General features: G+C 46.8%; 1 protein-coding gene across 2 annotated transcripts in view; it reads left to right on the top strand.

The window, feature by feature from the left end:
* The window catches only part of LRP1 (LDL receptor related protein 1), a 1,298,976-nt gene that overhangs the window by 970,912 nt on the left and 302,474 nt on the right, over positions 1 to 25,590 (top strand). For both annotated transcript variants that reach the window (XM_085654639.1, XM_085654638.1), the window contains exons 67-68: positions 3,592 to 3,717; positions 4,409 to 4,525. In XM_085654639.1, the coding sequence (XP_085510765.1) occupies positions 3,592 to 3,717; positions 4,409 to 4,525 (243 nt within the window). The remainder of the gene's footprint in view (positions 1 to 3,591; positions 3,718 to 4,408; positions 4,526 to 25,590) is intronic.

Raw genomic sequence — 25,590 nt, 5'->3', positions numbered from 1 at the left:
TAGAAAGTTAGGGGCTTCTATGGCTTTTCTAGGGAACATACCCTTAGATGACATCTGCAAAGCAGCCACATGGTCAACACCGCACACCTTCACAAAACATTACTGTGTAGATGTGCATTCCAAGCAGCAAGCTAGTGTGGGCCAGGCTGTACTAAAGACACTTTTTCAAACCGCTGCAACGGATACCGGTGGTCACCGCTAAGGTTGGGTACTGCTATATAATCTATGCTAAGTGTACAATCTGCAGCTCATATGCCTCGAACGGAATATGCTACTTACCAGTATGCATCTGTTCTTGGCATGTAGAGCTGCAGAGTTGTACACGCCCACCCGCCTCCCCGGCTACCTGTATCCGTTCCAGTCCATCTTATTTAGATACAACACACATGGGTTTCTCACTGTTATTACTACGCTCCATCATTTCCCTGTTGGCGAAAAACAATCTGAGGATGGAGCCGAAGCCCACGCGCAGTACGGACCGAAGGAGGAGTCACCGAACTCGTGACTTCCAAAGACTGTCCAAAGAACAAAAACAAACTGCAAACATCCGGGCCCAACACCAGATGACGATCTATGCTAAGTGTACAACTCTGCAGCTCTACATGCCAAGAACAGATGCATACTGGTAAGTAGCATATTCCTTCTTCATAGGTTAACATTGACTGGCTTTTTCACCAAAAATCAGCCGAGTAACGTAAACGAAAATACTCACCTGCTCTTAGGTGAGCTCCCAGTGCTGGATCTTGGTGCCCAGCACTGCCTCTGAAAAAAACTGTACCTACCAGTAACCCAATTTTCAACCATAGGAAATCATTGACTGTTTTTCTGTGAAATTTCTTCTAAGTGTCAATTTCTGCAATATTTAAATATTCTTTAAAAATCGTATAATATCTGAAAACGTAATTACTTACCTGTTTTGGATAAAGGTCCCAGTACTGAGTCTAGGTACCCAGTACTGGATTACAAAAGTAACGAGAACATACTGTACCTGCAACTTGAATTTTAAGTACTGACCCAGGACTGAATCTAGGATCCCGTCCTGGAATTCCAAAAGTAATCCTAAAAGTAATCTGTTACAAATAACTTGAAATTTCCATTGAGCTCAATGCATTATTGTGTTTAAATAGTGTTGCCTATTGCAACCACTTGTAACTGTTTACAAAAGTCAATTACATATTGCAAAAGTATTTATATAAAGCATCTCATTCTGAGAAAGTATATTTTAATGCCAAGCGTTGGTTCTAAAATAAAACAAGCATATATTTTTTTATATATAAACCATTGGCCTAGAGTTCAGTTATTGAGTGTGTGAGACCATTTGCTGACTGAGTGTGTGCAACAAATGCTTTACACTGTCCTCTGATACTGCCTTACTGCTCGACCAAGCTACCACTTTAGAGAGTAAGGTTATATCTAACTTTAGCCTCTGCCAAACCCTTGGGGACTGTGGACTCTGTACACCCTGTACCTATTAGGGAACAGTATATACAGAGCCACTTTCTCACACATATGACTTTCCAAAGTCAAAAGTAGCTCCAAACATTTCAGATATTGAGAGACAAAACAGCAATAGTCAGCACTGAGCCTATGCCAAAAGAAACATTTTATATTGGCAGTATATACCAGGACAAGTAAACAGGCTGATTTCCTAATGAGACAGTCTGGTACTTCCTAGGAATGGTAACTAAAACAGAAATATTTACCTCTTTAGGTACAGAAATGTAGATCTGTTTGTAACAAAATACAAAATGCCAAGACTGATTTTGATAAACATCTAAGATTAAACTCGTATTAGTACCACCCATGTGGACTTGGCAGATACAGTTTTCACAACTAGCACAATTGGTTGAACACCATGTAATCCGAATACCTGTAGTGCGGGATGTATTGACAATGCAGAAAGGAAAAAGATACCCATCCCCTCAGAGTCTACAATAAGCAGCTTGGCTCCTGGAGTTTTAGTTTCAGCATTTAGGTCTTCCATAAGATGTGTTTAAAGAAGATAGAAAACCAAAACCTAGAAAATATTATGTAGCAAAATTTAGTTAGATGCTTGAATGGGTGTATACAAATGATTGTATGGAAAAGAAAATGGATCAAATGGTGTTGGTGAAATATATTTTGTTTTTACTAGAATGTGCCCTCAGTTATGTATCTTTACATGCTGATTTGTAAGCTGTTTCAGTGTACACAAGATGATAAATCAAATCCACTGATTTATATGGCATTCATAACAATATCCCTAAAAGGAGCAAAGAGGCCATATTCTTCATATTTGGCGCTAGCCCTTCAGTAAAAATGTAACATTTTACTAGCAGCACTAATTAAACTACACTTTGAACCAATGCAAAAGATAAAGTTTAAAGTTTCCTACTTTTAAGCAGTCTTTTTAATGACAATCACTTCATTAAGTGAGTTGCAAGCGCTGTCAATAGATAAAAAGTATTTGCATGGGTAGAAAGATAAAATGTTTTTTATTCGTAGTGGTATCACACTGTCACGTGAACCAGTCTATTTATTTTCCTGCAGCTTTTTTAAAATCACCTGAAAATGTGACTGAAAGAGCATTACATTTCTTAGAATTGAGAAGAGCAATTATGAATTATTTGGAAAACACCAAAATAATCATCTAACATGGGAAGCATATTTTGGGGCATTTTGATGTGTTAGTAAGTCATATCACTCTTCTTTAGTTGATAAAACAGATCTGACCCTACCACTAGATAGCGGAGTAATGCACAGCACGTATATCTAGAAGAGTCTCAGGCAATACCATTTTTATAGTTAATAACAGTTTTTTTCTGTTATGTGATGTGCTTTTGCAGAGCTCTTTGTTTTTGTCATTTAGTGCTTTTTAAGTATGTGCTTCCTTTTTTGTTCTGCAATAATCATTGGCCGGAGCTAGAATTGTCTGTCATAATTGCGCCTGGTTGAGGTTTGTGACTGCATCTTTTTTGGAACTGAGAGTTCTTCCTATTTGGCCCTCAGGTGTTCCTATTCATCTAAATAGCATCTTAATTCCAAGTCAGGATTTCAGTACATTCCCAGATGTTTTTGTTTTTTGAGTGGAATTTTGAATATGAAAGGATAGTTGCTTGCTAGTGATCCACCCAAACTTATTGGACCAATTATGCGGTCTGCAAGGGCAGAGAGTTGCTGTTCAACTGGCTGGATCTGCATGTGTGTCAAGAATACACATAAATACAGGAAAATATTTACCACTGAAAATATCAAAAGAAGTGAATATGTTTACAATTTAATACATTTTCTCCCCATAATATACAAATTTGGCCAGTAGAGATGGATAAAATCTGGAAGAGGTATTCTAATTCCTTAAATAATGAAAAAAGGGAACTGGCACCACAAGTCCTGTACTAAAGTGTTATAACGAAAACATTTTCTGCTCCATAATTGTTTATATTTCAGAAAGGAATACACTTTTAGTACAGTATGTACACTAGTATGGATTTATTTGCACAAACAAAACATTTGGAAGGGTCGAAGAGCTGTTTTTGAGGAGGATGGCACTTTGGGGCACTTTTCGAGTATTAGAACACTAAGAGTAAAAGGCTGCGTTGTTGCTTTCTTTAGCTCAGATGACCTGTGGAGTTGATGAATTCCGCTGCAAAGATTCTGGCCGGTGCATCCCAGCCAGGTGGAAGTGCGATGGGGAGGATGACTGTGGAGATGGCTCAGATGAACCCAAGGAAGAGTGTGGTGAGTGTGTTCTCTCATCATATTCTTCTACGTTGAGTTTTAGAGCTTCGGATGCTGTTCAGCTAGTTAGTCATTGGTTTCCCCCCAACCCCTGTCACCATAAAATATTTTTTTAAAGCACTTATTTCCTTTATTAAGTTTGTTATCTAACCTTGTTGCAATAATGATGGGAGATATATTTAGAAAGAAAGGTTGCCGATAAACTGGTTTTAAAAAGAAAGGACCAACTGTTGAAACCCTGATGAATGTTTTGACTATGTCCCACCCTTCGGTGCGGTTGCTGTTGACTGTTACTTTTACACTAAAGGAAAAGTAAAGAAACTTTTTTCCTACCAGGAAGGATGACCCAAAATATTGCACCAATGTATTATTTATCTATTAAAGGTTTGATCAGTTGGAATGTTGGTTAAATATGTTCGATAATATCACATGGTTGCTAATTAACTTCCTCCATTATTGGAAAAACATACTTTGTCATATCCAGTGAGACAGAGCATCTTCTGTGGCATAATTACTTAGCACAGTGTTACAGTATTTTGAGTACAGTAGGTATTCTAGTTCATTCATTATATATGATTTGAATCGAGCCCTGTACTTGTTTGTAGTTACTTTGGAAGGATTCCTGTTTATCAGTTAGTAACCTCTGCATTTGAGTAACTATTGATTTCGCAAGACCATTGTTTTGTTCCAGATGAGCGCACCTGTGAACCGTACCAGTTCCGCTGTAAAAACAACCGTTGTGTGCCGGGTCGATGGCAGTGTGACTATGACAATGACTGTGGAGACAACTCTGACGAAGAGACCTGCAGTAAGTGGCCATGCCTTTTGCTGAGTTGGTGCTTACTGGGACAGGGATGAGTGCAGAGTTACATTGCCTCAATCCATTTGCTTTGCACACTGTACTGATACTGTGGACTCCCGAGAACATATCCCATGACACAGATGAAGGTTATTTCAGATCTAAAGCTTCCAACACCAATACGTATTTGCAGTTAGAGCTTTTGTTACGTACATCACAGCTTCCCTTTGAGTACTTTCTGAAGGCTTACAAGAGAACAAAACCATCTTCCCAGTGTCTGGTCACACTGTCTGCATCTCACACGTAGAACACCACACATATTGACCCATGATTAGCATTTTCAACTTAGCTTTTAACATTTATTACTACAACCTATGGCATTGCCGGCCATACTGTGACCCTGGTACTTTAACAGGGTGCCGGACACCCAACATCGTCAAGCGTTTTTGCTGACCCTTGTGTCCTACCTACTCAATTCACATTAATACAGAGACATAAAAGCCAAAGTATCTTCTCTTGGAAGAAAATGAGGCTCCTGCCTTCTTTTTTGTTTGTTATGACCTTATCTTCTTTTCATAGAAATCCTGTTCTGTTTCTTTAAAGCTACATCCTTGTGCTCTTGCCTAATGGCAATTAATTTCAGAGGACTTTACAAGAATGGTAAGCACGCCAGAGCCTTGGTGGCTTATGACTTTTGTTCAAAGTGGCTAATGTTCTATGGCAGATTCAGATGAGCATGTACAGATCATCAGTAAAACAGAAAATTATTAGTAGATTACTGGGCAAGCAAAAAAAAAACAAAAGGCAGTGTCTTTCAGCACTCATAATAGCATACAAAGGCCACTTTCTAAACAACCCTTCACCAAAGAGTACACTAAATTTCTCCAACCTTTCCAGCTACTGGCTAATATGACACATCTAAAACCGTACAAATCGCAACAAAACACAGTATCAGATGACAACTTTGACTCCAGTAAACAAGAATCCCAAAGTTCTGGAGAACACAAAGAATCAAAAAGTACTTTGGGCCCGTACATCAAAGTGAATCCACAATACAAATGCACATAAGAACATTCCAGGAAAGTCATCTTAAATTGGAAGTCAAGTTTACAAGTTTAGATGCATGTTAAATGTATTAAAATGGAGAATGATGTCCAGGAAAATTGGACTGTGATAGAGACTGTATGAGCTTTCCAAATGTGTGAAGATAATTTGCTTTGTTAAATATATATTTCTCTAGTAACAAACAGTAAGTATTTTTCAGGAAAAGCCCTCTGGAGTGCCTGCTGAGGTGAAGTATTAGCAGATTGTATACAGTTGTACAGTACAGTATGAAATGTGGGGTCTATGCTTATATCTGTTATGGAGGCCTCTTTCTTTTTTGTATATTTTCCAAAACCCCGGAATCATTGGAGGCAACATAATTTACTCCAGTATTGGAACTTTCATAGATTCCCATAGCTTGTATCATTCCCCGTTGTCAGAATGGGAGCCTCGGTAAATAAAAAATACCAGCGCAGTAGGTACAAATAAGAAAGTAAGTCTTAGGCCTCATCTCATTTTGTAGCATATCCACCTCTTTTTGTAAACGAGACCAAAATAATACTACAACCAATCAGATTAGCCTCACCCCATAGAACCCTCCTGAGAGAACCTCGGATCCTCAGATTTTCTACTGCACGTTGTGCAAGGGAGTCTCCACTGAGCTCTGCTCAGATTTCTCTTCAACTTCTGTGTTTTCAACTGTTTTTCTCTTCAGCGTTCTTCAGGATGTCTGACAAGGAGAAAAAGGCTTTATTCAATGCTTGTCCTACCTGTTCAAAGAAGAGGCTTTATGTGGAGACCAAACATAAGGACTGTATTTGTTTGTACCCTGACCACAAGGCCACCGACTGCAAGATCTGTTGTACCTTCTCTTCAAAGACCTTAAGAGACCGTGAGGGATGTTTGCTCACCTGGTTGCAAAAGTTAGTCACGAAAAGACCCGGTTTCAAGTGACGGTGATGATGCCTCCTCTGCAACATCTTCAAGGAGATCTCAAAAGAGGGGTAGGTCTTCAGCTTAAACTTCTTCTGACCCCCCCGCCAAAGCCTTACAAAAGACCTCTGATAGGTCTGACAGGCGCAGTCCCATCAAATCTCCTCACCGAGGTGTAAAGGAGAGGGAAGGACTGGTTTCTGAGGCACATTCTTTTAAGAAGGCGAGTTTTAGGCCTTCGGTTTCACCTCCACGTGCTGAGAAGCCAAAGCTATTAAAAAAAACCAGCTTCCGTCCTGTCTGAGGGGAAAGCTCAGGATGTTATGATCGCCAAATGTGGTGCGAATTATCTCCGTATTTGGACCAGCTACCTGAGGGAGCGAAGGCTGACGCAAAGAATATTCTGGAGGAAGGAGAGCGTTGTTATTCAGAAATTATAGATTGCGCAATGGACATTGCGACCACTGCTTTCCGCTCTTTGGCAGGTGCTGAAGTCCTTAGGCGGCAGGGCTGGCTTCGGGCCACCTGGTTTCGCCCGGAAGTCCAAAATAAAATACTTGATCTGCCGTTCGATGGTGAGATGCTTTTTGGAAAGCATGTGAACGGTGCGTTGCAGGAGATAAAAAAGAACACTTGGGACTTTGCATTACCGCAAAGTACCTTTCTGTGGTGCAAGAGGAAGAGGTTTTTCTTCATATTCCTCCTATTCGCAACAATCTCAGTCCTACAGGCCCCAGTATTCTCAATCACAGGGCCAATCGTAGTCTTTCTCTCGCCAACCCTCTAGAGAAAGCCAAGGGCGCCAGGGGAGAGATTTCTCTAAGCGCCAATAGCGGCTTCCCGGCTCTGTCTACTGTTCATTTGCCCCCTGTGACACCAGTGGGGGGGCATGATATCACAATACCTCCACAACTGGAAACTCATAACATCAGACCGGTGGGTCCTCAATATCATCCGTTTTGGCCATACACTGGAGTTTCAACACCGGCCACCATCCAGAGCCCCTCGCGCCACCGAATCCCAACATCTGCACCTTCTACGGCTAGAAGCTCACCAACTACTTCTCAAAGGAGCGATAGAGCCAGTACCTCTGTCCCAACGAGGCAAAGGATTAAATTCCCGGTTCTTCCTCGTTAGCAAGACTGTAGACAGATGGTGCCCGATTTTAGACCTGAGGGACCTCAACACCTATCTCATAAAACTCTTGTTTCGGATGGTATCCCTACAGGACATTTTGCGGCTTCTCAATCCAGGGGATTACATGGCCACTCTGGATCTCGAGGACGCATACTTCCATGTTCCCATCCACACGGCCCACAGGAGGTTTTTACGCTTTACAGTAGCCAAGAGCCACTTTCAATTCAAGGTCCTGCCTTTCGGACGAAGATCTGCTCTGCGGATATTCACAAAGGTCTTGGCCCCAGTCGCAGCGTTGCTTAGAAAGCAATCGCTAGAGGTTTTTCCTTATCTAGACGACTGGTTGGTGAAAGCTCCTTCTTCTCCAGCAGCCTCAAAAGCAGTCGAAAGCTGCACTCGACTTTTCAGCCATCTGGGACTTCAACTCAACAAGGACAAGTCAGTCCTCTATCCTTCCAGGTCGGCCAAGTTCCTGGGGGCGATGCTGGACACAGCTAGTTGCAAAGCTTTTCCATCAGAGGAAAGACAACAAAGACTGATCACCTCCGCCCGTCTTTTACAAACAAGACTGTTTCTGTCTGTTCGCCTATGCAAATATCTTCTAGGATCGATCTCATCTTGCGTTCCCTTGATTCCGCATTGCAGACTTCGTATGCGCCCGCTCCAAGAGCAATTGGATTTGCAGTGGCGCCAGGCAGACGGCTCTTTCGACGACAAAGTACTCGTCACTCCTCTTATGAAAGAGGCAGCCAGATGGTGGATGGTCAAAGACGATATCTCAAAGGGTCTCACCTTCACAGTCACCCCAGCTCCGTTGATACTCACCACAGACGCCTCTCTGGAAGGCTGGGGGGCGGTCTTTCAAGACCTTCAAGTAAGCGGCCGCTGGCGGCCCGAGCAACGTATTCTCCACATCAACCTAGTGGAGCTAAAAGCAATTCGTTTAGCTTTACAGGCTTTCCTTCCGAGTATTCGGAATTTCACCGTCCTGGTCCGTACTGACAACACGACGGCCATGCATTACGTGAACAAGCAGGGTGGAACAAGGTCTCTTCTGCTGTCCAAGGAGGCACAGGAGATTTGGGAGTGCATTATCCATCACCAAATTTCATTTTCGGCAGAACATCTTCCAGGTGCCCTCAACAAGACAGCGGATACGCTAAGTCGCCACAAATCTGTGAGCTATGAGTGGGAATTGGATCAGCACACTCTGGAGAGAGTTTTAAGTCTTTGGGACAGGCCCTCCATAGCCCTGTTTGCCATTCCAGAGAACAGGAAATGCCAGTCCTACGCAAGCAGGGAACACCATCAGGGATCATTGGGGAATGCGCTTTCGATGGCCTGGTCCGGCGCCTTGGTTTACGCCTTTCCAAAGCAGAACCCTGCAGGATGATTCTAGTGGCACCAGCGTGGCCCCGCCAGTTTTGGTTTACAGAGCTTCTCTTTCTCTCCCAGGATCACCTAATTCACCTGCGTCCAATTCCTTCTCTATTGACAATGTCAAGTGGTACATCTGGACCCGAGCTCTCTGCAGTTGACTGCGTGACTCCCGAGCACAGAGAATTTCAGGGCTTGAATATCCCTCAAGAATGTAGAGAGGTGCTAGCTCAGGCCCGCGCACCAAGTACGAATAAGACCTTTCGTTCAAAATGGAAACGTGTCTGCCTATGGTGCCGCCAACAGAACACCATCCCTTTTCTTCTGCTCCTCATCAGATTTTGCCATACATTTTGTCTCTGGCCAAGTCGGGTCTCGCACATTCTTCTATCAAGGTTCACCTGGCGGCGATCTCCAGGTTCAGACGAACATCTTCAGGCCCTTCTCTTTGGTCTGCGAGAATCGTGAAACAATTTTTAAAAGGACCTTTTAGGGTTTTCCCTCCAGTTCGACCTCCTCCAGCTCAACTTGGTCCTTGCTCAGCTCATGAGGCCTCCGTTTGAGCCAATTCATAGGTCGGATCTTAAATTTCTCTCATGGAAGGTGACCCTCCTCCTCCCTTTAACATTAGCCAGGAGGGTTGGTGAACTTCAGGCTCTCACTATTAAGGATCCGTTCTTACAGTTCAAAAAAGACACCCTGATTCTGAGGACACATCCAAAATTCATCCCCAAGGTTCCTTTGGATTTTCATTTGAATGAACCAGTCATTTTGAAGTCTTTTTTCCCTAGACCGACAACTCCTGTGGAGAGGTCTCTTCATTCTCTAGATGTTCAGAGGTGTTTAAAATTTTATATTCAACGCACCAAGGACTTCAGGAGATCTACTCAGCTCTTTGTCGCCTTCAGTGCACCTCGCAACGGTTTTCCCCTTCCAAAACAAGGGGTTGCTCGATGGATTGCCATCGCCATTCACTACTGTCACCAAGCGGCTGGTAAGCCCCTAGAAGGGTGAGTCCGGGCGCACTCGACAAGATCAGTCTCGTCCTCAGCTGCTCTGTTCGCTGGAGTACCGATCCAAGACATTTGCAGGGCAGCTACATGGAGTAGTGCCCATACCTTCACGACACATTACTGCTTGGAATCTTCCACGCGAAGCGATGCTGCAGTGGGACAGGCTGTTATACGAAATCTCTTTCAGTGAGCGGTGAGCTTTCCTTTCTAACCCTCCTTCCTGTTATTGGTTCGCACATTTTGTATCTGATGATGTTTACTGACTGATGTTTGGTAATTTTTAGTTCTCATGCTGATACACATGCAAGGTGATACAATGTATTTTTACACAAAATGTGCTTCCTTTTTTCCTAACTGCTAGCTATTCTTATACAAGCTATGGGAATCTATGAAAGTTCGGATACTGGAGTAAGAAATCAAGTTACTTACTTTGTTTCTCCAGTATTGGTAACTTTCATAGATTCCCATGCGCCCACCCTCATCCCCTGGGAAAGCTCAGCCTTCAGCATATTCTGTTATATTGTTCCACAAAGGCTATGAAAATCTGAGGCTCTGAGGTTCTCTCAGGAGGGTTCTATGCTGTGAAGCTAATCTGATTGGTTGTTGTATTATTTTGGTCTCTTCTACAAAAAGAGGTGGGTATGCTACAAAATGAGATGAGACCTAAGACTTTCTTTCTCTTTCGTACCTACTGCTATGGTATTTTTTATTTACTGAGGCTCCCATTCTGACGACAGGGAATGATACAAGCTATGGGAATCTATGAAAGTTACCAATACTGGAGAACCAAAGTTACAGGTAAGTAACTTGTTTTCATTTCTTGTAGTAACCTTTGACTTTTGTAGGGAGTTTAGGGAGCTGTGCACAACAGGGTGAAAAGTTGGGTTTCCTGCATGGCATCTCTCCTAAAATTTAGATGCTCTGCGTAATTCCTCCATATAGTGGTTGGGCAGAATATACTGGGTTATAAAACATTTTATCTGAAAGAGACACGTCAGTGATAGATTTCTTACCTTGGGATATCCCCGGGCGTCAGACTGGATCCGTAAAGTTTTTGTCAACAGTACCCCTGCGCGTCGGTAGGCGGCGTCGTACTGCTTCGCGTACGTCGCTGGCACCGTAGCCACCGAGATGACGACGTCCGAGCTACTTAGACACGCCCACGCGCGCGGACGTCAGTGCTTTCTTTTTCCGCGCAGCAGCGCAGATCCGAGAGAGAGCGGTACCCCTAGTTAAAAGTTTTAACTTGGATTCTGACAGCTTGTTTTGTCGTGTACTTGACTCCTGGTGCAATCGGGATGCCCGGGTTTAAGTCCTGTAGGGCCTGCCGTCGAAACATGTCAGTATCAGGCCCTCACGACGTGTGTCTTCTGCTTGGGGCACGCCCATGACCCTGAGACGTGCCCCGATTGTCGGGCCATGGCACCGAAAGCTTTGTGGGCGCTTTCCCGAAAGATGTTGAAGGTCCGTCAATCGGTTCCACGCAGATAGAGGTCCCACTCCCGTGGGAGGTCAAGGGACCGGAGCCATCAGCATCGCTCGCTGTGATCCGGGACAGGTAAGTCTAGGCGCCATAAAAAGTCGAAGAAGCGACGTCGCTCTTCCTCAACCCCTCACCGGACGCGGTGGAGGGGGCAGGCGGTGACTCCACCGCGGCTCCGTTGGAGCCTCTGTTGATGCCGGCGGCCTACCCACCCTTTCCAGGCCCGCACGCGACTTCGGACGAGGTGCAGGCCTTCACGTCGGCCTTGCGCCATGTGTTTGCCTGCCCTGCCGTGTCCCTCCAGAGCACCTTCGGGCCCCGCAGATCCTTCGGAAAGGTTTGCCTCAGTGCCACCGCCTCTGGCCTTGGCTTCGCCAGCACCATACCCTGCGGCGCCACCGGCTCCGGCCGTGGCTCGGGCCCTGGATCTGGCTTCGGCGCCTGGCGCGGTGCCGCCACTGGCACCGGACGGCGCCTTACCGGGACTGGTATCTTACCCTCCCATTCCATTTCTTGGAGGGGAGATTATCCCATTTCCCAGGGCACCTCATTCTTACCGGCTTCTTCAGCAACTGGTGGACGAAGGTGAGTACTGGGAGGGGTCTGAGGACCCTCTTGTGGCTCAATGTGAGGATGAGCCTGAATGGGAAGGTGATGTGGAGGGTCCAGAGGATCTGGATTTCTCTCCACACCCTGGTACTCTGTCCCCTTCTTCCGTGACCACGGAGGAGATTGGGACTTTTTCGGTGGTATTGCGTAGGGCAGCCGAGGCTCTTCACCTTGAGCTACCCTCTGTACCTATCAGGACCAATATCCTGACTGAGGTCCTGCAGCCGCAGTCCTTCTCTGCAAACCCGTTACCGCCCTTCAATGAAGCGCTTACTGATATCCTGTTGGGCACCTGGGTTAAACCTAATACAGGAGTACCGGTAGACAAGGGTGTGGCGTGCCGCCATCGCCCGGCGCCGGGCGATCCCATCTTTCTCACACAACACCTGACGCCTGAGAATCTGGTTGTCCAGTACCACCGCATGTCTGGGGAACACTTGGCACTTCTCCAGCAGGAAGTTACGGCCCTCTTGGCCAAGGGGGCCATCGAGCGCGTTCCGATGCCAGAAGTAGGTCGTGGTTGTTACTCCCACTACTTCTTGGTCCCGAAGAAAGACAAAGGTCTGCGCCCTATCTTAGAACGTCAATCGCTTCCTCCGGAAGGAGAAGTTCAAGATACTCACGCTTGCTCAGGTCTTGTTTGCCCTGGACCCGCAGGACTGGCTGGTAGCGTTGGACTTGCAGGATGCTTATTTTCATATCCCCATCCTGGCAGCCCACCGGCGTTGCCTACGGTTCACGGTGGGCCACGAGCACTCTCAGTTCGCCGTGCTCCCCTTCGGCCTTACCAGCACACCCCGGGCGTTCATGAAAGTGATGGCGGTGGTCGCAGCTCATCTGCACAGATCAGGGGTTTCAGTCTTCCCCTATCTCGACGACTGGCTGTTAAAGGCGGGCTCGCCCCAGGCAGTTGTCTCCTACCTCCAGACTACGGCCGACCTTCTGCATTTGCTAGGGTTTTCCATCAACGTGCCGAAGTCGCACCTGATTCCCTCGCAGAAGCTCCTTTTCATCGGAGCAGTTCTGGATATGGCGCAGTTTCGGGTTTATGCTCCCGAACAGCGAGTCCTGGACATTCGGGCTATGATTCCGATCTTTCGGCCCTGGTTCTGGGTTTCGGTCAGGAAGAAACTGAGGCTGCTGGGCCTCATGCCCTCCTGCATCCTTTGGCTTTGTTTTGGGCACCGTTAAAGGTAATCTGCCTGCCATCTTGGCTTTCTTGCAGTTGTCGGATCAACCTTCCCTGTTTGAATTACCTGGTGGCTCATTTCCTCAGAGGACTCCTAACATCTGTTCATGCCAAAGCCCTTCATTATTCCCCAGTGGGGCCTAAAATGTAGTCCAAACATTAATGATGTGCTCACCATCTGAGCCCATGCATAACTGTCCGCTCCATCTGTTGATCATCAAAACAGTTTTCCTGGAGGCTATACATTCACCTAGGAGGGTCAGTGAACTGCAAGATTTATCTGAGCACTGGCCTTGCACTTCTTTTTTCCTTGAACGTGTCTCCTTTTTACCCTTCCACTTAGGCCAGAACATCACACTGCCTACCTTCTTTGCACTGCCTCATCCTTCCAAGGAAGAGGAGAAACTCCACCTTCTGGACCCAAAAAGAGTGTTGTCATTGTACATTGATCATACAAAAGAGTTCCGGGTGGACGATCAACTCATCATTGGGGTTGTCGGGGTGAAGAAAGTAAAGACTGTGTCGGAACAGACCATCTCATGATGTATTGTACTGCGTATTAAAATCTGCTAAGCGCTGGTCAAGAAGCAATCCCCTGAGGACTTGCAGGCTCATTCCACCACAGTCAAGGGTGTGACAACTACGTCAGCTTTCGGAGTCCCTGTCCTGGACGTTTGTCAGACTGCAACGTGAGCGTCTCTACACAGATTTACCAAGCACTGCTACCTGGACAGTCCGGTCCATCGCTATGGGTGCTTTCTGGTCTAAATCAGTTTGCAAACCGTCCTCTGGGTGACATTACTTGGGTATCAATTCTAAGGTAAGGAATTTGCATCTATAAGTCTTTGTCAGATAAACAAGTTACCTAAGTTCGTTAACGCCTTATCTAGTAGAGTCTATCTAGCCTCAGATTCCTTACCGACCCACCCATCTTCCCCGGTCTGTGAACAGATTTCTCTGTGATGAGTAACCCTTTTGAAGTCCCTCGATCTGGCACACTGGAACATCAGCAGAGTTTGTAACTCTGCTTCTGGTGTGAAAATGAAACAAAAAGTAACTGATGTCAGCGTGCTTTGGTGGCGCCCCATTCTAGGCTCCACATGAGACCAATCCAGGAGTGGTTCCAAAACCAATGATAGTAGGTAACCGAAAGTGGTTAATAGCTAGTGGTTGTTTTTGAGAAATGTTCGAACGGTGATCGCATGGTGGAACTTCAGCAACACAGCAGTAGACAGCCCTTTCATTCAGTAAACTCCCTCAGTGACCATCATATCAGATGCAGCCCACACAGGGTGTGTGACACATATGGGAACCTGAACATCAAGGATCTGTGGAACCCATTGCAAGCAGTAAAACATAAAAACTAAAGTTGACAGCATGGCTCTTGAGGTAGCTGAATTCAGTCACTTGAAATGGAAGAGGTGTGGTGTGGTGCCATACATAAAAAAGGTGATGGGAGGAATGCCCACAGAAAGACTAAACCACTGCCAATCACTCTTGGTAGCATTGCAGCTTTTATGCCCACAATGATACCGTAGACAGACCTACCTTATACAAATCAATACTGACCCTGCTCTACATGGTTACTGTCCATCCTGAAATGCTACGCCAGGCTCTTCCAAAAGGGAAGGCAAGCAACCCCAGACCATTTTCAGCCTCATCAGTGAGGTATAGCTTTTATCCTATGGCAAAGCGAGCAAGGGACCCATATCTGGACATTACCTTGGCCAGTTCAGGCACTTCACTTGGTGCCACAACATCAGTCCATGGCTGATGAGACAATAATAGTCGATCATTATGCGGAATATTAGGTGTATTATATGGTGTGGTTGTGTGACCTCACTGTGTAACACACTACCAACCCCATCTGATAGAGACCTCTAGCCGCAGGTTCCTTACCTTGGAATTTTCCCCCAAATCAGACCTTTTCACGAGTATTACCCCTGCTCGCCTGTAGGTCTTGTTCCTCGTCTCTCCGCGACTTTGTCGCCGGCGTATGTTCTGGAAGTGACATCTGCGTCACTTGTATAGGTGCCACCTTGGCGCGCCAACATCAGTTCTTCTCTTTCCACGCTGGCCAGCTGTTCCGAAAGAAGAGCTACCTCTCCGTCAGTTTGTTGCAACCTTTTTGAGCTTTTTTCCTCATGGTGTGTCTAGGATGTCCTTGAGGAAGACCAGTTTCAAACCCTGTGGTACCTGTCAATGCGCCATGTCGGTGACAGACCCACACCTCATGTGTTTGTGGTGTCTGGAGCGCAACTGCACCTCCAAGTCATGCTCTAACTGCCGGGCAATGGCACCAAAGGCTTTGAGGGAGCAGTCCCTGAAGCTGCTAGAGGCCCAGCATGCAACTGCGTGGAAGTCACAGTGCTGCTCGAGAGGAAGGTCTTGCCACCATTCCAGGAGTCCAAAGTCCATTTAGTTCCACGCGAAATCGTCCGCGCATTCAGGTAAGAGGCACAAAAAACACAAGCAGTTGAAGCGCACTTTAACTTCTCGTCCGTCAGCCGATGCGACGAAGGAACATCAGTGTTCGAGGTCTGATTCCTCGGAACCTGCACCGACTCCGTGCCTCCCCAGTTTTCCAGGAGCTAGAGCGCCCCCCGTTCAAATGAGTTTTAAGAGGCCATGCATCTAATTTTTAAGCGACCCAACCCCTCCGGTGAGACTTCGGGCCCACAGGGTCTGAGATGGCCGCATCTTGTTCCGTGTTGGCGACTATGCTCCAGCTCTGATGGGCCCCCATGGATCCAGATCGGCGCAGGTCGTGCCACTCCGACTTTCGCTGGTCCCGATGCTGATGCTTCTGGCGCTGCCTATACCAGCCCCATTGTGATCCCTGAATCTAAGATGGAGCTGCATCGAAAGATGCCAGTGGACTGGATGCGTCTCTAGATAACTGTATGCTTTCTTCTTCTTCTACCGTGGCTACGGAGTAGGAAGCTACATATGCAATGGTGGTGCGGATGGCGGCTGAGGTCTTCAACCCTCAGTTTACCTTGGTGGCTGTCAAGACCAGCATCTTGGCAGAGGTGCCGCAACCGGGAGTCTCCCCCTCTGAACCCTTACTCCCATTCAACAAAGTGGACGCTTCTGAGGTGGAGCGAGGCCAATGCAAAAGCACACAGTGCCACCTAGCGGTGTGCAGAAGCAGTGCTGTAAAAACTTTCAGATCCAGTCTTACACCTTGGGAATATACTTATGGCGCAGTTAGATAATATTTCCACCAGAAAGAGTGTTACCTAAGGTAAGTAGCTTGTTCTTCACTCAAGTACTGTATGCTAAAAGCAGCCTTTTAGTGTCGGTCACATATCTTGGAAGAATACACAAACTATTTGCATTCGCAGTGCAGGAACCTAACCAGTGTTTAATTTGAGTTGGTGGTGTCTGGTGCTGGTTCTGGCGCTTAATTGTGAACACCAGCACTTATAACAGTCTGCCACATGGTGGCGCTGATTGTTTAATTTAGAAATGAGCACAACAACAGTAGAATATTAATTTAGTCTACTTTAAAAATTACTAATACCTGCCGCCCAAGTCAGTCTTACAGAATTGGGGGGTGGAAATGTCTGAATTGTCACACTTGTAGGAATGTGAGGGTTAGTAGGTGTGTTAGTACTCTCATTGGCAGTGCTGGCAGGGGCCGTGGGTAGTGCAAACTGCAGTGGCCTCCTGAAGAGGTCCCCACCACTTTAATTTTTTTATTTTTACAAATTATGCACTGAACCTAACTATATGCAAGGATAAGGTTATCATGAGATCACACCCTAAGCTCTTACCAAAGGTAGTGTCACCCTTCAATAAGTAGCAGGCCGTAACCTGCTCATCTTTCTTCCAGAAATCGAGTAACACATCATGGACAATACTGCATACCCTAAATGTAAGGTGGGCTGTATTGTGCTACATTCAGGAAATAGGAAACACAGAGCATCAAGAAAACCCCACAGTTGTTTGTAGATACTTGCCACGATAACTGGGCACAGCAGTGACAAAGAATACCATTGCAAGATGGAAAGTGTAGACTACTAAGCACTGTGATCTAATGAGGAGCAAAACACAGGTGGTGGGGCGGAAGCACTTTCCACCAGTAAGAAGGGGGCTGCATTAGTATTCATGGCCAATGTCTTTCTACAGGACATCTTGGTGTTCCAATCATACAATCACAAGATACTATTGTGTAGGAATATTAACACAGGAGCAGTCCCCCCCCCCCCCTCTCCCTCCACGGTGGGTGTAATACTGCTATGTAATCTATGTGCAGAATGTCATGTTAGAAGAGCTTTCACTCTACAAAAAAAGTAGTTACCTGTATACTGGCTTTGCAGCTTGAAATTCTTCTAGATTGACGCTGCCCTCCCACTTCTCCAAAGGAGGGTAGTGGAGGAGATGAGATCAAAAAGAGGAAACAAAGATGTTGGTCTCGTTACGGGGCATTGTGAGATTACGGTTAAGGTCAATCTCCAGCACCAGCATTACAGATATGTAGCTGGTTTATTTTATATAGTCGATTTTCACTCCATGCCATATCATCTCTTTTTACAGAATGTTTGTCGTGTTATATTATTTGGTATGAAATGTTTATGAATCTATGACGTTACTACGCCATCCATTAACCCGCAGTTGGTTACAACGCGGACGTTACATTGTCCGCATGGTTACTACGCATGGCTTTACATCGCAAGTCGTTTCTACTTCAGTTAGCGCAACAGCAGCGAATGTGTTGGATTTAAAATCCAACACATTCCCTGGTGTTACGCGCCATCTAGCGCAAGTCGTTGAAACGACTTACGATGCAATGCCATGTGTGGTAACGCGGACGATGCAACGTCCGTGTTGTAACCTACCCGCGTTGTAAACGCTGTTTCCCGATGTTTATACATGGATAGTGTCTAGAAGATAAAACAATGTTCGAGGCATAGGAGCTGCAGATTGTACACTTAGCATAGATCGCCATCTGGTGTTGGGCCCGGATGTTTGCAGTTTGTTTTTCTTCTTGGACAGTCTTTGGAAGTCACGAGTTTGGTGACTCCTCCTTCGGTCCGTACTGCGCATGGGCTTCGGCTCCATCCTCAGATTGTTTTTTTCCGCCATCGGGCTCGGATGTGATACTTCGTGCTCCGGCTTCGAACTTCTACGGTTCCAGCCTCGACGGAAAATCCTCATTTCTTCGAGTTTCTTCATCATCATCTTCATCTCTCGAAGCGGCACTTTTCTCCATCCCGTACATCGGCACCGGCCTTCGGGCCCTCCTCGACTCCGGTCCCGGCCGATGGAAAGGACTCCGTTCAAAAAGTGCCCAAAATGTGGGTCTAAATTTCCCCACACCGACCTCCATCAGGTGTGTAATCTTTGCCTCTCTCCAGAACACAAGGCCAGAGACTGCCCCGCCTGTAAGTCTTTTCGATCGAAGAAAACCATCCGGGATCGAAAAGCTCGACGCACCATGGCGCACTCATCGTCTGCAGCTCCACCGGACATCTTCGGAGACGGCGCCGAAGCTTCGGGGCAAACACACACCGAGCAGGAAGAAGACGTCGTCAGCGCTTCCGAGGCCGACGACTCCGACGTGGAGGACATCACACCGGCGCAGCGGGCCGTAAGTACTGTGCCCCCTCCCACCCCCGCGCCCAAAACCAAAGAGACTCAGGTTACTCCCTCGCCTGCCGGCCTGGGCAAAACCAAGACCAAAGCTTCGATCACCCCACCTTCGGGCCCGGTGTCGAAGCCTCCAAAGTCTCACGGCAGCTCGGGATCGAGCCAGCCGACGCCCGGTGCCGAAAAACAGCATCCGGCACCGAAGAAAGCAATATCCAGCTCGACTCCGAAGCCACCGGTGCCAAAGTCTGGACTCTCGGTGCCGACCAAACACAAACACAAATCTGTCGGCACCGACGCTCCGGCGCCGAAAACTCCTTCGCCGCCGAAAAAACCGGAGGCCACAAAAAAGCATGGCGCACACAAACCATCGAAGTCCTCGGTTCCGAAATCACCGGTGCCGACGGACGATTCGGCGCCATTGGCTCGGTTTACACCAGACCCTTTACAAAAGACTCTGTCCAAAGATCCAAAGACTGGACTATTGACTTTAATTATCAAGAAAAGACGCCTTGATACTCCGGCTCCTCCTCCACCACCCAAACGGAAGGACTCTGCTACTTCTCCCCTCAGAGTGCCCTCCCCACTACCACCTCCCCTACCTCCTCCACCCCCACCCCCTCCCCCTCCCAGGTCTCCGCCACCTTTACCTCACTACTCTCCGGCCCCGTCCCCAGATCCGGATGACGGGGACCCGGACAATTATCCGGCGGACGCCCCAATGGATCCCACACCACCAGGGACCCCAGACCCGTGGGAGGATTACAATAACCCTGATGTACCCGATATTCCTCAGGACGACCTATACCCATCCAGGCCGTCTCCTCCAGAGGACTCCTTAGGGTACCATCATTTAGTGCAGAGAGCAGCACACTACCATGGGGTGGACATGCACACTGAACCAGTGGAAGACGACTTCTTACTGGATACATTCGACATACAGGACAAATCCACCTCTATCTTACCCATGCTTAAGGGTGTCACCAAGCATGCCGCAGAGGTGTTCAAAGACCCTGTCAGGGCCAGGGTACTAAACCCTAGAATAGAGAAAAAGTATAAGGCGGCACCCACAGACCCTGCATACATTAAGGGCCCTGCTCCCTTAGATTCCCTAGTTGTCTCTACAGCTAGAAAGCGGGCTAACTCCCAGTCCTCAGGAGAAGCCCCACCGCCAGACAAGGAATCCAAACTCCTAGACGCGTCTGGCAAGCGCACCGCCTCTCAAGCTGCAAACATGTGGCGCATTGCAAACACACAAGCGCTACTTGCGCGCTATGACAGAGCACACTACGACGAACTTGAGGCTCTTATGCAGCACCTCCCCGAGAAACACAAGCGTAGGGCTCATGAGCTAATACAGGAGGGTAAACTCATTACAAACACCTCCATTAAATGTGCCCTCGATGCAGCCGACACTGCTTCTAGAGCCATAAATACCAGTGTCCTGCTTCGTCGCCATGCCTGGCTCAGGATCTCAGGGTTTAAGCCTGAAGTCCAGGCGTCCATACTCAATCACCCCTTTGACCAACAAACTCTCTTTGGGCCCAAGGTAGACGAAGCGTTGGAAAAGATGAAAAAGGACACAGACACAGCAAAGTCTATGGGGGCACTCCAAACACAAGCCTCTAAACGTTCCTTTCGACGCTCCTCCTTTCGTGGCACAGGCAGAGGCTTCTCCACCGATAGCACCTCTACCTCCTACAAATCCCCTCCTCAAAATACCTTTTCAAAGGGCAACCAAAGAGGTGGTTACAGAGGCAACAACAATAAGGGCAGGGGCAAAACTAACAACACCCGTTCTGCCACCCCGCCCACACAATGACTTCCCTCCGCTCCCCCCAGACCATTCCAGTCCGGTCGGGGGCAGACTACAAAACTTTATCCTCGCATGGGAGTCCATAACATCGGACAAATGGGTGACCCAAATCATTCGGTCAGGGTACTGTCTCGAGCTAACATCTACCCCGCCCAATATCCCACCAAGGCACCGTCCAATGTCTCAAGAACATTCCACACTGCTCAAACAGGAGGTACTCTCCCTCCTCCAAAAACACGCTATAGAGCAGGTCCCCATCAATCAGCAAAATCTAGGGATTTACTCCCTATATTTCCTAATACCAAAGAAAGACGGTACCCTCAGGCCCATTCTGGACCTCCGGCCTCTAAATGCCTACATACATTCAGACCATTTCCATATGGTCACCCTACAACAAGTCCTCCCGCTCCTCTGTCAGGGAGACTTTCTCACAACCTTGGATCTGAAAGACGCATACTTTCACATTCCAATACACCCCTCTCACAGGAAATACCTCAGGTTCATGGTGGACGGGCAACATTACCAATTCACGGTTCTCCCCTTCGGGGTCACCACCGCACCACGGGTGTTTACCAAATGCCTAGCGGTAGTAGCAGCACACCTCAGACGTCAACACATTCACGTCTTCCCTTACTTAGACGACTGGCTGATAAAAGCCGCGTCTTACCACCAATGCGTGCAGCATACAAACAGCACCATCCAACTGCTCCACCAGCTAGGCTTCACGGTGAACTACCAAAAGTCCCACCTCATACCATCTCACACAAAGCAATATCTCGGGGCCACTATAGACACCTCCAAAGGTATTGCCTATCCAAACACAGCCAGAATCACAAGCATTCAAGCCTTACGCAAAACATTCCTTCCCCAACACTCTCTTCCAGCAATATTGTTCATGAAGCTCATAGGAATGATGGCGTCTTGCCCCATGCAAGACTACACATGCGTCCACTTCAAGAGTGCCTAGCACAACAGTGGAACCAGGCCCAGGGTCAGCTGACGGATCTGGTGTTGGTGGACGGCCGCACACATCACACTCTGCAGTGGTGGAACACCACAAACCTTTCCAAAGGGCGGCCGTTCCTGGACCCGGTTCCTCAGGTGATTCTAACAGCGGACGCATCGCTCTCCGGCTGGGGAGCGCACCTCCTACACCTCACAATGCAAGGTCTATGGACGCCACAGCAAAAATTGCTCCACATCAACCATCTGGAGCTCTTGGCGATCTTTCTAGCCCTAAAATCTTTCCAAAAACAGATTTCGGGCAAAGCAGTCCTCATTCGCACAGACAACATGACTGCAATGTATTATATCCAAAAACAGGGGGGGGGACACTCTCCCCAGCTCTCCCGCTTAGCCCAGAGCATATGGAGATGGGCAATTCCCCAAAACATCTTTCTCCTGGCACAACACGTTCCAGGCGTACAAAACACCATGGCAGATCTGCTCAGCAGACAAACGCAACAACTACACGAATGGGAACTGCATCCGCAAGTTCTTCAGCCATTCTTCCAACAGTGGGGGCATCCTCAGATAGACCTCTTCGCCACCCACGAAAACAAAAAATGCCCAAGCTTCGCCGCCAGATACCCACACCCATTGTCCAAGGGCAATGCGATATGGATGAACTGGTCAGGCAGATTTGCATACGCCTTTCCACCTCTCCCACTAATTCCATTAGTGGTCAGGAAGCTACAACAGCACTCCCTCACACTCATTCTGGTAGCTCCGACGTGGGCCAGGCAGCCGTGGTACACCACGCTACTACAACTATCAGTGGTACCACATCAAAAACTGCACCTATCCCCATGCCTCCTAACCCAGAACCATGGAGAAATCAGGCACCCGGACCCAGCTCAGCTCAACCTGGCGATCTGGCTCCTGAAATCCTAGAATTCGGATACCTTAACCTTCCCCCTGATTGCATGAACATCATCATGGAAGCCAGACGTCCTACCACTAGAGCATGTTATGCCGCAAAGTGGAAAACATTTGTTATTTACTGCCGTAACAATACAATCAACCCTTTAGATGCATCTATACAGCACATCATATGCTATCTGCTCCATCTTCACAGGTGTAACCTGGCATATTCATCCATATGCCTACACCTAGCAGCGATCGCTGCTTATCTACAAAACAGACAGCATTTATCTCTCTTCAGAGTGCCCGCTATTAAAGCCTTCATGGAAGGCCTTAAACGAGTAATTCCTCCCAGGGCACCACCTTCCCCTGTATGGAATCTAAATTTAGTTCTTACACGACTAATGGGTCCGCCCTTCGAACCAATGCATAAATGCGAGCTACAGTTTCTCACCTGGAAAACAGCTTTTCTCGTAGCTATCACTTCCCTTAGAAGGGTTGGTGAAATACAAGCGTTCACTATACAGGAACCCTTCATACAAATACATCACAGCAAGGTCATACTTCGCACAAATCCGAAGTTCCTGCCCAAGGTCATTTCCCCCTTCCATCTCAATCAATCGGTGGAATTACCTGTCTTCTTCTCGCAACCTCAATCTGTTGCAGAAAGAGCCTTACACACACTCGATGTAAAAAGGGCCTTGCTATACTACATACAAAGAACGCAACCCTTCAGGAAGACTAAACAATTGTTCGTCTCCTTCTCTCCACCACATAAAGGCAACCCCATTTCTAAATCAGGGATAGCTAGGTGGATTGTAAAATGCATACAGATTTGCTACCAAAAGGCTAAAAGAACATTATCTGTTCCGCCTAAAGCCCATTCTACAAGAAAGTTAGGGGCTTCTATGGCCTTTCTAGGGAATATACCCTTACATGACATCTGCAAAGCAGCCACATGGTCTACACCGCACACCTTCACAAAACATTACTGTGTAGATGTGCATTCCAAGCAGCAAGCTAGAGTGGGCCAGGCTGTACTAAAGACACTATTTCAAACCACTGCAACGGATACCGGTGGTCGCCGCTAGGGTTGGGTACTGCTATATAATCTATGCTAAGTGTACAATCTGCAGCTCATATGCCTCGAACGGAATATGCTACTTACCAGTATGCATCTGTTCTTGGCATGTAGAGCTGCAGAGTTGTACACGCCCACCCGCCTCCCCGGCTACCTGTATCCGTTCCAGTACATCTTATTTAGATACTACACACATGGGTTTCTCACTGTGATTACCAAGCTCCATCATTTCCCTGTTGGCGAAAAACAATCTGATGATGGAGCCGAAGCCCATGCGCAGTACGGACCGAAGGAGGAGTCACCAAACTCGTGACTTCCAAAGACTGTCCAAGAAGAAAAACAAACTGCAAACATCCGGGCCCAACACCAGATGGCGATCTATGCTAAGTGTACAACTCTGCAGCTCTACATGCCAAGAACAGATGCATACTGGTAAGTAGCATATTCCTTCCCCTTCCAAATATGCCCTCTGTCCAAAGGGTGAGAAATTAATGATTCAGCCAGAGAATCAGGAATTACAAGACATGCTGCAGTACTGCGTTCCAACTGTTTGCAGCCTCTCTTTGGCATTTCAGCCTTTCAAAACTGTTGAAACTTGCAGGTGAGAGACAGCCCGGACGTGGGTAAATTACCATGTGACTAATGTGCTGTAACACTAATCACATTCATTCCCTATTTCTTGAGTCACCCTTGGATAACAACTTGGAGTACTGCAGTATTCTTGCATCACAAAATTACCTATATCCATAATGAGTGTTTATAAGAGCAAAATGCGGATGTAGTATTCCCAAACAAATAGTAATGGAGCTCTTAGTTTAATTCTTTGGACAGATAATCTGTCTACCTTCTTCACCCTATCATTTATGGATACCCATTGTTTTTTTCTGCATTTTTTGGTTTCTCTTCTCTCACTGGACTACTCACCTGTGCTTACACCTACCCTCTTCTAGTCACTCTCTCCTTGACTTTCTCTTCTACCACTCCCCTTTATCCATCCTCTTTACTAAATCTTACCTATACATCCCCTTTTCTTATTTTCCCTTCCTACTCTCTGTACTTGCCACTCTCCTCTGTCCCTTGTTCCCCTGGTACACCACCATATTTTTTTTTAATTCACATTCACCATGTGTGCATATGCAAGATTATGGGCACCACTCCACAAGTCTGGATTCAAGACTCCTTGCTAACCCACACTGGGCTCACCTGTGAAATGTCTCTGCAATGAGTATCAAATGTGCAGGGGCTGATGACATGCGCAGTCTTGGGTGTCATGGTATTTCAAATGTCTGTAGCTCATCTCCCTCTCCGTATCAGCTGCCCTATGTTTCACTCAACCACCTGTTCTGTAACTTCACTTGTGCCATTTCATCTCATCTTATGTTTTTCTCCATTTTAACACTGTCATAACCGGGCATCAAGAGGTAGGTGTTCACCTCAAGCTTTTCCAGTTTTCATGTTTAAAATTAGCTAAAAGTTACAGTTTTAGCTAATGTAGATTTTTCCTGCAGTGTGTATTCTTTATTTTCATGTAATTCTTGTCATGTTGTTAGATGTTTACAAAGCACTGATGAAGATGTTTCCACTTAAGCATGATCTGCCCTCTTCAGAGGCTCTTCGCTTCCTTGCATTCTTTGCTGCCCTTTCGTCCTCCACTGCATGGTCCACTTAAAACACAAAATGCCTCCTTATTATAAGCATGTTTGTTTTCTAAGAGAAAATGTACCTCGCCGAATGGTCTGGTTTGCATGTGTGCAGTGTGTGGCATTTCATCCTGTTAGAGTCCAAATGTATGTATTTCATAGCTGCCCTTTTGCCCAAAAATGCAACACTCTATTGTCCCTAATTAAGAATGTTTGCTTTTCAGTCTTGCATAGAGTTTTAACTATTGCATTTCAGAGGGTGGAGTCTCCTACCAAAGTAGGCAATCCTACTAA

This window comes from Triturus cristatus, chromosome 4_1, assembly GCF_964204655.1.
Source record: "Triturus cristatus chromosome 4_1, aTriCri1.1, whole genome shotgun sequence".
Classification (NCBI taxonomy): Eukaryota; Metazoa; Chordata; class Amphibia; order Caudata; family Salamandridae; genus Triturus; species Triturus cristatus.
Note: the sequence above shows the minus strand (reverse complement) of the source record. Positions and strands in the feature narration are given on the sequence as shown.